Source organism: Typopeltis vanoorti, chromosome 4 (assembly GCF_054136105.1).
Source record: "Typopeltis vanoorti isolate ZY-2024b chromosome 4, IOZ_Tvanoo_1.0, whole genome shotgun sequence".
In the NCBI taxonomy this organism is placed as follows: Eukaryota; Metazoa; Arthropoda; class Arachnida; order Uropygi; family Thelyphonidae; genus Typopeltis; species Typopeltis vanoorti.
In genome coordinates, this window is record NC_143552.1 from 122,512,645 (window position 1) to 122,531,761 (window position 19,117).

The window sequence follows — 19,117 nt, forward strand, 5'->3', positions numbered from 1 at the left end:
AGTTTTGCTAAGTATTTTTAGTAATTTTATATCACAATGATATTCTGAAAACCGATAACATTTTCATGCGATTTTCCTTTAGTTGTCATCTGAAGAATAATTTTAACACTTTGCAAACAGGAATTAGCCAGATAAACGTATTAAGAGATGAAACACACTTGTCTCGTAGTCTTAGATATTACGGATTTTAAAACAACCACTAATTACCTTTACATAATTGCAATAGACAGTTGTCGTTCTTTAGTTATTATTAAGACAGACCTTCAGGCAGTCAGGAACTCATCGAATGAAGCCACATACTACATGCGTCAGCTATCATACGTGTTCTTAACTTCATTCACACTGCTTGCACACACAACATCAAATGGCAATACATTCCCATCACGCACCATTCTATCCGAGAAAAAAATCCATATCTCATATCTTCTTGGCGGCATTCATTCTCAGCTTCCAAGAATGCCATTTTCTCCTTTCCTCAGCCTCCATAAAATGAAAAATGATCAGCTAAAATCCTCTTTGATCCTTTCAGAAGTTTGTAAGTAGCAATCATATCTCCCCCCCCCCTCTTTCTCCTGTTTGCTGGTGTCTGCAATTCACAAATTTTAATCTGTCTTCATAATCAGCATTCAATCCTGATATCATTCACTGTCCTTTGCACTTTCTCCACTATATCAGATTCACAATAGAAACCAGGAGAACAGACTTGCGCACAATAGTCCAAGTGAGGTATCAAGGACTTGTAAACAGGCAAAATGACATCATTTTCTTTACATGTGAACGTTCGTTTCAGCATTGCAATTATATTTTGAGTTGTATTTCCAATCTTTGTTACATAACTCCTAAATTTATATTCGTGTTTACTGATATTCCAAGCTCTCTAACCTGATCAGTTATTTCTACTATAATCCCACCAATGTTATTCGAAATTTGATATCTGATCATTCCAAGGTGTATGAATTGGCATTTACTGACATTCAAGGGACACCCATTTTTCCATGTCCACAATTCCAGCCTATTAAAATCATTCTGCAAGTACTGCATATCAGCAGCATTCCAAAACAACCCAACTTATCTTTGCCATCAGTAAATAGCTATATGTGTCGCCTGTCAAAATCTTCCCTATATCATTAAAGTGCAGATATAATAACAGTCGACAAAAAACTGATACTTGTGGTACCCACTGGTTACCTTAAATCGTGCAGACTCACATCCATATATACTAGTTTTTACATTTATCAGACAGCCATCAACGTATCCGCGCTAATATTTTATAAGCCAAACCCATATTCTCCAAATGATGCAAGAGGTCTACCATGCTGTGATCTTTAAACATCCGTTAGCAAAATCCCAAAGTATCATAGTGTATCCATTCTCCTTCTCTAGATCAATGAAAATATTATTATAGAATGTGGGCAAGTTGCAAAAGCTGACCTTCCCGTAGTAAACCTATGCTGTTCGTTGCAAGGTAAAGATTCACTATCAGCGTATTTCTGTATGTGCGCTCTAACCAGTTTTTCCAAAATCTTCACGATCAATCCTGAGATACTCATTGGTTGATAGTTGGTTGGACACATCACTCTTTGTACCACCCTTTTGCAAAGGTATTACCATACATCCTTTCCATTCCTGCGGAATCTTCCCTGTTCTGAAACTCAAATTATATACCCTAGTCCAAGGAATAGCTAGTTCAGCTGAACACTCTGTTTATCACCCATTCTGATATCTCATGAGCCCGTATTGTTGAATTCATATTTGGTTTGTGCAAGTGTTAACTCATACGCCTGAGATTCTTAATCCAGTGAAATCAATGTTGTATACACCAGGTTGATAGATTTTTATTAAATAGGCACTCATTAAATAACATCTTCTTCATCAGTAACCCTCACACCATCTGCATTCAGTATTCTTTCAATTTCATTATTTTACTTACAGCATATCGATAGAATTCTTGTGAATTAGCTTGCAGAGACAGTTTCTTTTCACCCTCAGAATTAGCTTCCTCTAGAACAGTTGTAACTATTCTAGCTTCCTGCTTATCATTTTCATAACGGAGATCACCCTTATGCACACGGTATTCCTTCCACGTCATCATTTTCTTACCAATCTCTTGTTTGATAAGATTACACATCCATTTTACCCTACCCTATTTACTCTTCTACCTCACGAGACACATTCTTATATTGCATCATTTAAGTATTTTTCAAATACTTCCTATGCATTGTCAATATTCTTACTATCCAACAACTGACATCATTCTTTTGAATTCAGTATACTCCTCAGTTGGTCATAATTTCCTGCAATGTGTCAGCATGTAATCATATTTGGAAGGAACATTCATAAACTTGGAAATTTCGAAGTGAGTACCGCATACTCAATGTTACTAAACGGAGGTAGAATGCTTAAAGTTTTAAATTAAACGCATTCTAATACTGTAATCAAATCTAACACTCTTTGACCTCGAGTTCTTTCTGTCACATGCTACTTGAGAAAGTTGTTTCGCAACAGATCAATAAATTCAGTTTCATTCTTTTCATGAGATTTTACTGCTACACTCATTGTTTTGATAATTAAAGTGTCCCATTTTGATTAATCTTTTGAAACCCATCGCCTATATTTGGTGATGTATTTCTTTACCACTAGCAACACATTTTGTTGCTAGTGGTAACGCTTTGTTTCTATCAGAAACAAAGCGTTAGAGTATGTTGCCTTGGTCAATATTTTCGGACCTCAGATTGCAGGCATTAACCATGGAATCTAACAAGATCAGTTGCATAGTGGGGTGTTCTTACAGACCTGGTGGATTCCACCTCACACCAGACGGCCTCAATCTCTCTGTCACATGAAGTATTCCTACTGGTACTACAATCGTAGGTCTGATCCCTAACTACATTCTAGTCATCTGATATCATTAGCAGCACGCCTTCGCTCTAATCCTCTGCATCCTTCCGAAAAATACTGTACTCTTTACTCGATATTCGCACCTAGTATGTCTGATTATAGCCATGTTTGGTTAATGACTGCAATCTGAGGTCCGAAATTATTGATACTCTTAGCATTCGTGAACAGACATAAGAATCTACCAGCATGTTCTTATGTACACACGCTTGTCGGCAGTCTGCAAATCGTTCAACTGCATCATGCAGTTGAACGATTTGCAGATATCAATTCTTCTCTAGTGCTATATACATGTAGACACCATTGTGCACTTTTCATACCGGGTTATTAGTTTTTCAAGACTGTTGATATCAATCACATTCAAGTATAGGCCGTCTCTCTTATACAAATCCAAACTTTCCTCAAACTCACTATATACACCCAAAAATTCGCACCTATTTCTTCTACGCAGTCTAAACATCGACTCGTTTGGCATATCCCTTATCCGTAATTCATTTTTATCATATCAAGGTAATATACCAACTATTTTCAATTCCCCACTCTTCACTCTCGCATCATCCAAGAATCCTTTTATGTCTTCTCTCATTCTAAACTTACCACTAGTTATGTGGTTAGTACCTATTCTGCAATTACAATCTCGTTTACTTTTGTTTTCTCAGTTTGCATTGCTTTCATGATATTTTAATTCATTATGATTTTTTTTTAAATTTTATAATTAATTAAATACCAAAATATAGTTACGAGTATTAGTAAACACTAATAACCTGTGGTATATCACTTTCTACGATGTTTATTTTGATTGAGGGTGATAATGGCAGTTTTTTTCCTCCAAAAGACGCGCCGGTTTATGCTGCTCTATATTCCCGAAGAAACGTAGAAATTTCGGAATGCAATTCTTAAGATATTTTAGAACCTGAGAGGAATGACAGCATCACACCAACCAACAAAATATGTCTTCCTCCTAAGTTGAAAATCATTATGCGATTCTTTCCGTTATACGCTTTCTTTCATTAACGTAGACATATGGGATGCATTATTTCGATTGCCGGAAGGGCGAACATATATCTGAATCCACGATTCTTGATGAATAATTTTTATCACTTTTTATATTTCAAATTAGAATAAACTGTGAAATATTATTAAAATAACGAATTCACTTTTCAATCTACTTAGTTATTCTTATATCAGCTACGGAAAAACATTGTGTTCTTATTCCTTGATGTATTGGACCTGTAGGCACGCGAATGTCAATACCGATCCTTTTCATTTTCTTGCACATAGTCCTGTCAGTTATGAGACGATAACAACCTTCATTAAATGCTTCAGTTAATTTGCTGCATACCGGAAATTGTGTTTGTCCGTACAAGCCTTGCCAGACGACGGCCATCTTCCTGACAGACTGTTTGAGGACCATTGTTACGCCTCTTAGACAAATAATGTGGTTTATTTTTCCACTAATTAAACACCCAGGGTATCTCACCTTTTGAGAAACCAGTCAGCTCTGCTGTTTTGAAAATCGTGGCTCCTCCCAGAAAGGCAACAACAATGAGCCTTTTATCGAACTGCAAATGATACTTTACTTTTCCTATTAAGATCAACTCTATTGACGACCACTGACGAGCAAAATGTTTGATTAGTTCCCAGAACAAGTAGTGAAGCACATTACCAATATTTTGCATATATATTACCTAAGTGACTTTTGTGCATGTCTATATAAAGGATAAATTTTATCTATAATCCTAATGGATAAATGTAAATGAAGACATTTATATAAATTTATCCAGAAATACAATAGAACGGGAAAACGATATGTATAATGGACAATTTAAGAAATAGAGAATTTGTCAAATATAGATATACATTGATCACTTTTGGCACAATTGGCCATCCCAGTGGAAATAGGACATAGCAGTAGATCAGAAGATCTCTAAATTATGGTAAATATACTTATTTTATTCTTATAAATGGGGTAAAATCACTTATACCTGTAAAATAATGAAACGAAAGTAATATGTAAAGTGGATACTGGAAGAAAAAAACCTGGTACTGAGCTGTTTAAATCTCGTAAAGGTTCTTTTTTCATGCATTTGCTACGTACTTGATATTAAATGAAATCACCATTATTAATGGTTAATTTCATCCCACTTCGTTGAATGAAGTATACTTACATTTAAGCTGATCGACAGATGCCAAAATCAGTTTGATAGTTTGACCAGATGATTGAAGATTGATGCCGTGTCTAACAATCCAGCTTCTAGTACATATGGAAGAATATCATCAAGCGAAATTTCTTTTTCAGTATCAAGCTTACTCAGCATTCATCTGATGATATTTGGATGAAATTTCAGAGGAAGTATACCATGGTCAGTTTGGGTAAAGTGGCAAAACATCTGGTTTGGTCTTCAGAAAATGATCCATTGTTTATCTTCTCTGAAAATACTTACGAAGGTCAAGAGAGAAATACTCATTAGCCTTGATTCCGATAAATGTCATGGCCTGAGGGAATGCATAAAGTTGGAATGTTTTACGAACTGGCAACCATCTTTTGTCGTCTATTCAATTTGTAAAAATTACCTGACATCTTTTCAATAGCTTAGATGCAATCCTGCAACCAAGCTCTTCCTGTCAAGGCAGATAAAAATCACCAATAACTCTGCGCTTTTACTCTGGCTTCAATAATCTTAAAAATAATTAAAAACTTCATCAGCGGACAATTGCGTTTGCAGTTGAACACTCACCAATTACCATGTGATCACCATTATGAATTCTTCTCTTCTCATAACACAAAGATATTATAGCCAAAGGCATCCAAATTTGGATACAAGCCTGAGAAAACTTTAGAGAAATTCTAGTGGTGGGCCATCTAAACATTTGAAGGTAATTGGTTGAATGCACCATTCTGTATTTTTACAAAGCTAACAACTATTAATATCCCTCTTTCAATTTTTGAATGGATTGCAAGCTTTCTATAGGTCATTGCGGTTCACGGAGAATAATTTTTCCCATTGTTCAAATAATGCTGGTTTTCCACAGGGTTTGTACTTTCAGCTACACTGCACTTCCTATACTTCATTGTCCTTCGCTTTCGGCGGGGTCAATTCCTATTCAGAACTTTCCTTATGGTAGTCGTCTCACTTCCCTTTTTTGTATTTGTATTTTAAGAGAAAGTAACTCTTGAAGGTTCATTTAACCAAAGCCCAAAACACCGATCTCAATGTTATTCTCATTACAGTGAGGATAACGCGATGAATTTTAGTTCCACTAATATTTCATTGTGTTTCATTAATGGGATTAAGCCAATTCTTCGGTTAGATCAATTTTGACAATTAACTCGAAATCATGCCGTATTCTTGCATTGTATAATAATATTAACATATTTTATTGTATTTTTATTATATTTTATATGCTATGTTATATTTTTATATATGAAGCATATTTGAAATGTATTATATTATATTTTATATATACAAGCTTTATATAATATAGAGTTTTATATAGCACTGTCATCTATGATCCACCCGTCACCTGAAGGATAACTATCATCGTCATAGGATGGACTTGATCACCAACAATGTTCAGATTTTCCTTCCGGAACCAGAACCTTCCAACAACATCAGGGAGCCCGTTTGGTTCCAAGAGATCATACCCCACACTATAACACCACTTCCAAAAGCTTGCTTTGTGTTACAATGCAGACTAGGCTCATTGTTTCTTTTGCGTCATGAAAAACTCTCTGCAGTCCATCGGTAGAGGACACGTTTTACTGTAACTCGATCCTTTTTCAACTTAACTTTTTCAACTTAACTTTTTCCAGGTTTTCTTTGTCCAGTGAGGGTGTTCATAAAACCACTGTGGACGAACTACTGAGAGTAAAATCAGAAATCAGTGCTTTCTGTACAGACCTGCGGCTAATAATTCCGCTCTCTCCGTGACTTCAGTACACATATTTCAGAGAGATACGGGAATCTCTTCTTTAAATGTTTCAACTGTTGCAGAAAGAAAGATGTGTTTGTCCTTAGAAGTCTACTCAGGCAACGGCCAAATCCTATGAGACAGTCTTAGGACCACATTTACGCCTTTTAGGCAAGCAATTTTTTCTCTCTGATTAAACACCCGGGATACCTCTCCTTTTGAGAAACCAGTCAGCTCTGCTGAATCGTGGCTCCAAGTTTTACCGCACTCATTATGCCCTATATGAAACTTCGAAAGAACACTTGTTTTTCCCTATTGTAATCAATACACTTGACGATTACTAATAACTTTCATTTTTAAAAAGTTGCCAAAAACACATGGTGACGCAAGTGATCAACTATTCTGCATTAATATTTTGAGTAAGTGACGTTTACGTCCATGTGTATAAAGATTTCAAATTCAGTTTCCCGTATATGTATTACATTATTTCATATTATATTATATCATGTATATTATAATATTATATTATATTATATTATATTATATTATATTATATTATATTATAGCCATAAAGTGTAATAACTGATAAGTTACATAAAGAAACAAAGGGAAAATATATGTCAAATTAATATTTATTTTATATAATAAATTTAATTAGCAGCATCTTATCCGAATTGGATAATTTTGAATAAGCGGGCGTTCGATTATAACATCAGCAGTACACAATGTTGCAACAGTAGTCTGATTTCCAGGTATTATATATGGCTCACATATTCGAAGTTCTAGTTTTGCATAACGTGCACGTTTATAATTTTTAAATGGCGTTCTTTTAGTACAGCTATGGATGTTTATATTTATAATAGTAGTCAGGTTAAGGAATCACTCGCATCACTATTTAGTCGGACAGGTTTGTTCTAATAGTTTATGAGTGTATTTAAGCCGTTTTTAACATTAGCTGACATATTAGAACAATCCAGCTCGAAAAAAAAAAAAATCTGTACCAGCAAGTAATACTCCTGATTAAGGATGCCTTTCTAAATACAGTGTAGACGTTTTTCTTGGAATTGAAAGCTACGGAGAAGAATGTTTCCTATTTATTAAGTTAATATACAGTATATATATATATATATATATATATATATATATATATATATATATATATATATATAAGTTAAGAAGAATGGGAATAATTCTTCTTTAATCATTTAATCATCCATGGATGGTAGAAAGAACTTCCGACAAAACACTATTTTATAATACGCTAATTGTTTGTATTTCGGAGTTGCCTTTCTTCACGGTGCAACTGGAATGCTCTTTGAGTTACGGGACTGACTTAAAAGGCCGTTCAAGACAAGAAATGACCAATAATTTTTATTAAGCAATTCGTACTAAATTTTGACACAATTGAATTTTTGTTTTATATATATGTATAGGCGAATGCCATTGACTGAATAGAAGGGACGTTCGAACTTGACAGGAGACATGTTTTATGGTATGCGATCGGTCGGTTCTTCGTGATTCTTCTCGTGTATTATGTTATCGCCCTGAGTTGCAAGTTGAAAGGACATTCATACGAAGGATCTACTATAATTCTGTCAGTGATTGTTCTTGTTTGCGTTGTGACGCAATTGGAATGTCTTTCACGCGGTCTTGATTGTTCAACTGAAAGGGCGTTCAAACGACAAATGGCTTCTTCATGATAACAAGCTTCTTGATGGTTCTCTTTAAGATGCTACCGGGATGACCTTCTTAAAGTCATGGCCCTGATTTCTCAATTGAAAGGTCATTCTGAATTGAGGTGCTTTCTTATTATAGAAGTTGTCATTTGCTTGTGATTCATTGTAATGGTGTAATCGGAATGCCTTTCTGGAAGTGAAGGCCGTGAATAGTCACTCGAGAGGAAGTTTCATTTATTTTATATTTCACAAGTGCTGTTTTCTTTATAGTTGCCGTTCAATATGTTATAATGCAACCGGAATGTCTTTTGGAATATTGACCCTAATAGTCCTGGTTGGAAGGACTTTCGTAAGAAGACAATATATTTTTATTTATTTATTTATGATATTCTTTTTATTACGAATGAATGTTTATTTGTTTCATATTTAGTAGCTTGTTTTATTTTTATATTATTTAATTCTTTTATACAGGATATCGATATTTCAATTAATTTCTCTAAGTTGTTTTATGATAGGTGGATTTTCTTACACATTTCTTGCCTTTCAAGTAGTCAGTAATTAGAAGAGTGTTCGTGATGACTAGATGAAAGAGTCCAAAGAAACACATCAAACATATGAATGAATGTTCATTAATTTAGTGACCGGAGCGAATCCGTATATATATATATATATATATTATCTCTAATATATATATATATATATATATATATATTATCTCTAATAAAATCATTAAAAGTTATTTATTTGTGAATACGTAGTATGTCTTACAATGTTAATAAACAAATTTGCTGCAATCCATGAAGACTGTTTGTTTTAATGAGGCAACGTGAAGCATTAAAAGTTTGATGTTTTATGAGAAATTACTTCCTTATCTTTCAAACCTTACTTATTTTATATAATATTAATAATTCGATGATTTCTTTTATTGAGCAGTTCAGGATGATTGCCTGCATACGCTACGAAACTGAGAAAACCTTGAAAAGAATAATTACAGTTTTTCAGTTTCGACTCAAAAAATTCCCTGAATCACTTAACAGCATGCGATTGCTAAGCCATTGCTTGTTGATATTCGTGCAGTTGTACACTGTAGATATGTAGTTGTAAGTCCTGATGAATTTGTGGCAACTAAAACTGATATATAACCATGTCTTGCTTTTTGTTAAACTGTGGAGTATGTTTCATCATTCACACCTTATAATCTATTAGCACAGTTGATTTTGTTTATAATAAACGAAAGTAAATTAGCTTCGAACATGTTGAAATAAAGGGTCTATTATTATTTTATAACCTGGTAATAAACAAGGTTAAACTAAACAATATTTAGCACATCCAGATTTAGATTCTAGCAATATTTTGATCACACGTGCTCATATTTAGCTTATGTCTTTTGTAGATCATGATTATCTATATAAATAAAAAGCAATTTATAAAATAAAACATAAGAAATAAAATCAAAGTAAATAAAACATAAAATAAAAAGTCGTATTTTTCTAACTTACTCGATATCTCAAAAATTTTGAGATAACTCAAAAATAGTTTTAAATCTGTGAATTATAATCAGGAATACTGTAATGATTACTTTTCCATAATTACAATGGAGAGATATCATTCATTCTTTTAATAATTATGAAAACATGACGAATATTATTAAATACTATATTGCTGTGTGATGCACTTCTTCGTAAGATGTATATTACCAATGGGAATGATGTGAATCGCATTTTTTTCACGAACCGTGCGTCTGTTCATGCTGTTCCATATTCCTCAATGAAAACGGAAATTCTGCAATTCGATTTTTAATGTATTTCAATATAAAAATATTTCAATATTCGATTCTTAATGTCTCTTTCAATATTATAATTTTATTTCGCATAGTTATCAGCTCATATTTTCTACACCTCTTCGAAAGGCCTTTTTAAATATATTTCGGATAGCTCAGCCAAACAATTGCTTTTCTACGTCTATCATACCTGTTGTTCAATTTAGCTTTCTCTAGAAAAATTTTAAACCGGTAAAATGCGAAAGAATGAAGTATTTGCATAACTTAAACATTTTTCCGATGAAACAGGTGAATAAATTTATTTGTATTTAGAAGGAACTATTTTAAAATAATATATAAAATATAATTAGTGGAAATTAATAATAGGCTTAAAATTAAAGAAAAATCAAGAAATGTATTATAAATAACTTTGAGTGCTGTGATTCATTTTAAAATTATTCTCACCTTTAATAAAATCGACGGCCTGTTCTAATCCATAGGTATCCTTGTCACAGTCATCTAATATATAAGCACCAAGAGAAAATGGAAGGAAATCCGTTTGATTATTCATCCAATCAATGGTAAATAACATGCATTCCAAAGCATGTATTCCACCTTGAGGCATGATAGGACCACAAGTCAGTTTGTCTTCTCTTTCATGGACCATCATTAAACCACCAAGAATAATGTCACCGTCGATTTCTGCGACTCTCTTTATAGGCCACGTGTAATTTACATTATGCTCTCTGTTTTTCTTAAAACGAAAATCCATGCTGTTGTTTCTTGTATGAGTACCCCTTCTTCCTCTTAAGGTTTGTGGAATAGTGCGAAAATCCACAGCCATTAGGCCACCGGTAAAGTTTTTTATCACAAAGGCTGTGGATTGTGTGATATCCGGATATTGTACGTAAGTCACATTACACCAAAGCTCCTTTCCAAAAGTAAATATTAGCACGAAATAAAACGCGAAGTCAGACTTTGTACATGTCATAGTTCTCTAACGCAATTTTTTCTGTGTTTCCTATTATAAACGGTGTATCATCTTCTAGCACATTTCCCCTGTTTATGTTGCCTCTTTGTACGGTAAACGAGTCTTACAGAGAGGCAGCTTCTTGTGCTCACTTCACGTTCCGATTGTTCACAGACTTGTGCTGTTGAGACGCTCATAGGTGGCAGCAATGTTGCTCTAAATGCTTTCTGCGCAACTCAGATACCAACTTCGCGAAAATGTCGATTCGGCACATTCACATTCGGAGACGGGCGCATTTCAGGTGAACTTATGCTATTTGCATGTAGTTCCGAGAGAGAGAGAGAGAGAGAGAGAGAGAGAGAGAGAGAGGGGGGGGGGGGATGTGACGGAAATACATTCTCATATTAAGTTCAGGGTCGATTGGTTATTTCTGATATACTTGAAACGTAATTTGGATTTTCCATTTCCGCGAAGTAGTTCACTATTGGTTTTCAATATTCATTACTATATTATTCTTAAAGCCTGAAAAAAATCTTTCCGAAGTGTATTATAGTTTATAATGTCTATACAGATAATTTGGAAAATGATACTTATCCTAATATCATAAAACTAATCTTGATAAAAGATAATCCTAATATCGTCTAAAAGGAGCAAAGGTTGAAAAGCAGAAAAATTATGATTTTCCAGAAATTATGCACAAAGATGAAGAAAATAAGAAAACAAAACAAAGCCTTCAAGTGCCTGTGCTCAGGACGGTACACAGAAGCGACATAAAAGACCTGAGCACAGGCACTTGAAGGCTTCGTTTTGAGTGAGTTTCATTAAAACTATGAAAGAAGCAATTAAGATTATTCACCAAGTATAGTATATTTGCTAATTGAGGAGGTTTTCAAAATATTTGACTTTATTTATTTTTTATTTCTATTTTTATTAATTGGGCGTTAAAATGTAATTCATCTCTATTCATTTGCATTCTGAATTTGTATATAACTCAATCTAATACGGAACACTTCTAATTCATACAGACAAAATTTACACTTCAAACACCAGAAAATTGAAAACGAGTTCAGGGCCTTCAGATGTATGCTTGTGTTTTCTTTTTTATGCAATGCATCAGACGATTTCAAAAATAAACATTATTTGTTTCTGTTCTTAAGATATGACGGTACACAGAAGTGACATAAAAGACCTGAGCACAGGCACTTGAAGGCTTCGTTTTGAGTGAGTTTCATTAAAACTATAAAAGAAGCAATTAAGATTATTCAACAAGTATAGTATATATGCTGATTGAGGAAGTTTTGAAAATATTTGACTTTATTTATTTTTTATTTCTATTTTTTATTAATTGGGCTAAAAGAAGTCAGTTGAGTTTCTAAGAAAAATGTCTTTCCTCATCTTTATTAGATCACTAACTCGGTTTCAGTTAAAAGTTCCTTAAATTTTTGCATCTTTAGTTATTTCAACTTAGGTCCATACAACCGAACCATAGTTATCACATCTGCTGCCTAAATTCACCTACAGGGATTATGCTAATCCAGCTTTTCTTTAGGAGATACTTCCGATGAAAGAAGTTTATCCCATACGTTTCTTTTGAACAATTTCTCTTCGTCAGCTAAGCAGACAAAGGAGTTTGTTTTCAAGAACGCATACAAGGATATTTCATATACTTGAGGATATGATGGGATTTTCTTTATAGGAAAACGCAAAGGGAATATTCCATCTTATTTACTAACTAGCATTCTTCATTCCTCTGTTTTTATTTGAGTTGTATGCATAAACTAAGTTTTACTCATAGAACTAAGGTAATTACCATTATTAATTTATATTTGCTTTGAAAGAATTCCCTTTAAAGGTGACGTTAAAATCTAATTCATCTCTATTCATTTGCATTCTGAATTTGTATATAAATCAATCTAATACGGAACACTTCTAATTCATCCAGAAATTTACACTTCGAACACCAGAAAATTGAAAACGAGTTCAGGGCCTTCAGATTTATGCTTGTGTTTTCTTTTTTATGCAATGCATCAGACGATTTCAAAAATAAACATTATTTGTTTCTGTTCTTAAGATTTGCAAGTAGGATTAAGAAGGAAGATTAATTTATCTAGAATTTGAGTATTACCAAGAAAATAAATCACTGCAAGGTAATCGACGATAATGAAAAAAATTTAGGAGACAATTCCTTAAACTTCCATAAATATTTGTCTGTATATTTAATTTATACCAGTCTAACATTTCTGTTTGTAATAGCCCATCATTTTGGCGTAGACCATTATTGTATTATTTGGAATCAAAAAGCATTCACATCTCTGTGCCTTCCTAAACCCCATGTGGTTACAAATGAGAAAATAAAAATTGGATAAAAAGACCTGTTGTTGCAATATTATGTAATAGGGCAACCAACTTACGCTATGACGAGGAGGTACAGTATCTGTTAATTACACTTGTATCATGATCGGTTTGTGTACTTTTCCTGAGAGATAGAGGGACCAGACCGGTAGTAAATGTTCTTTACCCGCGACTTTATTCATGGTCTTTCCAACTAATCAAAATAGGATTAGTTCCTAATGTGTAAACATGCAGAAATATATATTTAAAAAAATGAAAACATAAAGGATCAATTAAAGTGGGGAAGAAAAAATTCTATGAATCTAATTGGACTATGCTAATAATCCTTTGCTTTAGGAGGAATTTTCTCTCATGTTCATTTATTTTAAATGAACTAGAAAACGAGAAACCACAAATCATCGTGGTTTCTCATTTCAGAGATGTACAGTATATTGTGGTTAAGCTGATATTTATTCTATTCGTGTAAAGGGAATGGGAAAAAAGGTATACGTAGAAAGATAAAACGGTAAATTATCTGATATCAAAAAGATATGGAATATTGTATCCTGCATATTATCGACAAAGGTTATTCGGATACTTAGGATTTTCGCGCAAGAATATGAGCAAATGATCAGTTGCATTCAGAATGAGGAGGGAATTGAACGTATTGAAAATATCATGAGGATATCCAAAGAACTAGGAGGAAAAGAAAGAACTCAGAGCTTTCACATGGCTCAAATAATTATGTGTTTCTTATATAACGTACTGTTAAGCGACAGTTAAGGTAGTGTAATTGACATTTTTACAACATCGAAGATGGAGAAGAATAATTATATGTTTTTATTTTATTTTATTTTATTTTTATTTATTATTTTTGGCTACAATGAAGACTTGGCCAGTTTAATACAAAGGCAGTTAAGTTTCTGCTATACAAAAATAACAAATCTTCCAAAGAACATATCGGCGATAGATATTGTACCCCTCACGGTTACCATAACAAGCATGACGCTTGGAAGATACATCCTGCATGGAATTTACTTTTTACTATTTTACTACAAATAGTTTGTTTTATTTTACTACTCCTATGCTTAAATATTTTAAAATCAAACGAATGTTTGATTTTAAAATATTTGTGTCGACTTTGTAGTGAGTTTCCCAAAAAATGTTTCTTTCTTTACATGCCTTAACTTCTCTGAATAGGGTTTGCAGTACAGCATGTGCCACAGGAGGGAATAGTCTTTCTGTACGGTAGGGATTTGTAGTAAAGGGAACGCAAAAAGAACAATTCGAAATGTAACCATCTACAGTGCGGTTCATGTTAGCCAATATAGCAAAAAAATAGTCTGATGGAGAAAGGCACGAAAACCGAGAAGCGCAGGTATAAAGACGTTATTTTATATTCTTCTGAAATATCGAACTACTGCCAGATATTTTTCATTCTTTTCCGTTATCACTTTTCTAAAGTGTATATATCGATATAATTTCTAACTTCGAATGTTCAGTAATGGAATTTAAATTGGTGAAAAATAAATATTCAGCAACGTTTAAGGTAGTTAATATAGTAATGTATTTTTCTCTCTGCAATAATTCCGAAATGACAGAATAGGAAGATAACTCATCTGATATCTCACCTGAGGTATTTTGTTTTGCTTTTTTTCTTCTGAATATCCTTCGTCTCGCGAGGAGTTGCAACACGTGCCCTTTCACGAAGAAAAATCCTCTCTTCAAATTTAGTTTAGAATGCGAATAGTCTTTATAAGGCTTTGTTTCATACGGGAGCGAAGAGCTTTTCATCTGTCAAAATAGACAATAACACACTCAACTGTTCTTCTTCTTCTTCCATTTAGAGTACAATGGATGTGGATATAAACTCGACAGAGATCGACTGCGAAAACGAAGTCATCCAAGCATGAATCCAAAGCCTGCTTGTTTTGTTTTTCAGAGAAGCATTTTAAAACCATTCAAATGCGGACAATTCGGAAGTTTGCGTCAATTACTTACTGATTTTCCAAAGGGAATATAATCTAAAGAAGAAACATTCAGTAGTAAGTCATAAGGGGGGGGGGGATAATTGAATTCATTCATGTCTCGTTTTTCAGAAGTAGTCATTTAAGATAATTTTTATATTAGATACATGATATTTGATACAGGTGGAAAAAACACTAAACACTATTCAACCTATTTGCGTTGAATGGTAGTTGGCTCTATATACTTGGATATCTTAATTCCTGTATAGTAATCTTATTTGGCAAGCCTTAATTGCTTTCAAAATTACATCATATATCAAAGTATTTTAACAAAAAGCTTCAATTCAAATAACGATTTACTTATTAATCTATATGTGTGCCAGCGAGAATATTTTTCCAAAACATCAGAAAATAATTCTGAAAGGCACACTGAAATTTTGAGTAAGAGTTCAATGGGTATGTTGCAGTTAGAAGAGGATATTACTGCATAAAGATTAACCAAATGACAGAAGAGGAGGGTATTATTCATATCTTAAATGATTTGGTAACTGATTACGTTTGAGAGGGGGATGAAGTTGCGAATAATTGTTAACCAATGTCTCACATATTCACTGCAGTAGCTGAAACGTATAATGTTCGTTTCGACTGTGTAGTGGGCATTGCTTTTTTTCTGGAAAAAAAGGTACCGGTGCTTACCATGAAGATGTTATTACAGCAACTTCCACACTTTTAACATATCCTCCGATATACTTTCGTCGTCTCTATATCGCTTCTTGCCTTTGGTATCAACTGCAGAATGACGACCTCGGAGCAGCCATGAGTCCACATATTTGTTAGGGTTCAGCTGAATGAGAGGAGGTCCTACTATCCTGATGAACATCAGAGCAGAAATTGTCCGTACAAGCAGAGATGACCCAGATGAAGTTACTATAAGATTCATCTGAGAAAATCCCCTTTCACATTCACTGGAAGATATTGCAATTGTGCCCAAAGTGTGCTTTAGAGGAAGTAGTATGTCCGGGATTTTATCTTCTTGAAGATATTCACGGAAACCACGAACTGCTTCTATTTCATTTAAGCGAAATTTGCGTGCTAACTTTTTAATTTTAGCTTAACCAAATGTCAGAAGCTTCTGGATTTTCTGACCAATACTTGGAATCTAAAATCTTAGTATATTTAGGCAAATCGGCATCATCTCCATCAAGCAGACGCTTTCTAACAGCTTCTTTCAGATTTTTATAGAAAGCAGATGATCTTATTTCAGGACTGTGTCTTTGATTTTTGTGGAGCTCAATCCTTTTGAACTTCATGTTCTTCTGACTTTGAAGAGAAATACTGTAGTACTGACCAGGAGTTTCAATTTTTTCTTCAAATATTTTGAACTGTATTCTTTATCTTCCTGTCTGCTTTGTACAAGTCAATATTTCTCTCTTGTAAATCTAGACAGTGAAAGTTCTTGGAGAATATCACCCATAAGGCTCAAATCAAGAAAAACTCACATGACGTTATTTTTCTTAAAAGGCCCTCATAAAGAAAGTATTCTGTTTTTGCTTCTTCTGCTGTCTTCTTTTGCCTCCAGAAAGTGATGGACGAGGTCTTCAAAGTCTTGTCACACTGCTGAAACAGTGAAAGCTAGATGCAACCCAGCGAGTGCCTAAAGCTTTGCCAATTTTAAGAAGTTAAAGTTCTAGAGTCGCTGCACATTCCTGTAGTTCCCTAGCAGTCTTAGGTGAAGCATAATAAGTCGCATATAGTTTGTCCGTGAAACTCTTAAAGCGATTCACTCCGGCCACATTGTTCACTGTGTCAGTAACAGACAATTAAAATCGATGGCTAGCACAATGCCAAAAAATAACACTAGGAAACTTCTCTTGCATTAGCCTCCTTAGACCATTACGCATACCAAACAACACAGCTGCACTATCAAAAGTTACAGACAATAAATACTCCTTTAAGTAATCTTCAGATAATCTTAAACACTCAAGATTACTAATTAAAGAGTTTAGAATTCCTCTAGCAGTTACATTTAATAATTCATTCAAATCTAGGAAAATACCCACATGAGCCGAAAGTACAGGAAGAACTACACGAACAAAAACAATCAACGTTGTTGTGTTACTCACAGTTGTCGATTCATCAACAAGTAACGATATTTTGTTCTTGGAGTTCACTATATTGTCTATTAAAGTTTTTCTCATTTCATTTGCGATATGCTCACAATGTTAATGCAAACATTTTCAGAATGAAGAATATATCCCATGTCTAGGCCGTTAAGTTCCTGTAAATATATTTCGTCTTCAAAGTTGTTAAATGATTGATTTCTCCTCGCATCTTTGTAAACGGTTCGAAACACTTTTCCTGTTACCTCTTTATTATGAGACAAAGTATTTAGGAAAACTTTCTCGAATGTTTCGCTTTTTGCTTCAGATTTTATTTTTTGACATGCTTTGTGCGCTGCACTCTTCTTATGATCGTAAATCTTTTTTCATAATGACATTAACTGTTGTTTGCGAGATTCTCCAAAATGACTGATTTTATCATTTGCCCACTCCGCTGAAATTTTCGTTCCCATGTGTTTATCGACGGCAAGACTTCCGACATCACGACACACTTTACAGCCTAACATTTTATTCTTGACATACAGCCACTGGTTTCTCTCGCAGAAGTCATTTTTCTGAAAAAGTGTCCAACATTCGGGCCAATCATTATCATAATCTGCTTCTTTTTGACCACGTGGATTTTCGGTCTTGGTTTCGTGATCCTCTTCACCAAGTGTATTTTCGGTGCTAGTTTTTTAGGAATTTTTTTGGGAAAACTCGGGGATCTAATTAATTTAATGGATGATGCCGAAGTAAGAAGCCTCTTTTGAAAACTAATTCTGGCCTAAACGTTTTTTTTTTTTTTATCTACCAAAATCGTGAGGGAAGGAAACTGATTGTCTTTCCAGAAAACTACGTAAACTACGATGATTAGTAAAAACTACCGCTGTAGCAAGTAGGACTCTGATACCTCTGTGCAATGTCTATTAATTCGATGTGTTTTCCGACATGTGCTTTGCATTTTAGGGAGAAAAACTATCCATAAAGGAAAAAACTCGTCACAGAGTATGAATTTAACTCGCACAAATTTTATTTTATTTTATTCAAAAATCTTCGCACTGAAATATAGCGCTACAAACCATGGTCTAGAAGTGCAAAAGCCGAAGCCAAAATACATCAAGATATATCACACGCCGGTACGACGTATTCTAGAAGTGATTTGTTGGTGACAACGCCAAGCCACCAGTGTACTCTGTAAAACTCTAAGCGACAAGATTTTAATGTCTGTCGAAGTAATGTTTACAGAGGTCAAGTCTTTGTAAATCTCATTGCACCATACACCACGAAGGGAGCACTAATGAAATGAGCTCCAAACTCCTCTTCAATCTTTCGAGCAAAATTTATATTCCCATTAATATGAGACATTTTTCCTATCGCAGGAAAAGTTGATAAAATTAAGTTGATTAAATATTCTCATTTAGATTTTCCCTTTCCTAGACAGGATTCGAATCATATGACTGCATTACGGCTTTTTTGAAAGTGGTACTAACGCCTCGATAGACTGACAC

The 19,117-nt window shown here is 34.0% G+C and overlaps 1 protein-coding gene across 1 annotated transcript in view; it reads right to left on the reverse strand.

The window, feature by feature from the left end:
* LOC150107648 (metabotropic glutamate receptor 6-like) overlaps positions 1–11,086 on the reverse strand; it is a 213,882-nt gene extending 202,796 nt beyond the window's left edge. The window contains exon 1 of the mRNA XM_090392155.1: positions 10,708–11,086. Within this exon, the coding sequence (XP_090248281.1) occupies positions 10,708–11,086 (379 nt within the window). The remainder of the gene's footprint in view (positions 1–10,707) is intronic.
* Positions 11,087–19,117: the final 8,031 nt, after the last annotated feature.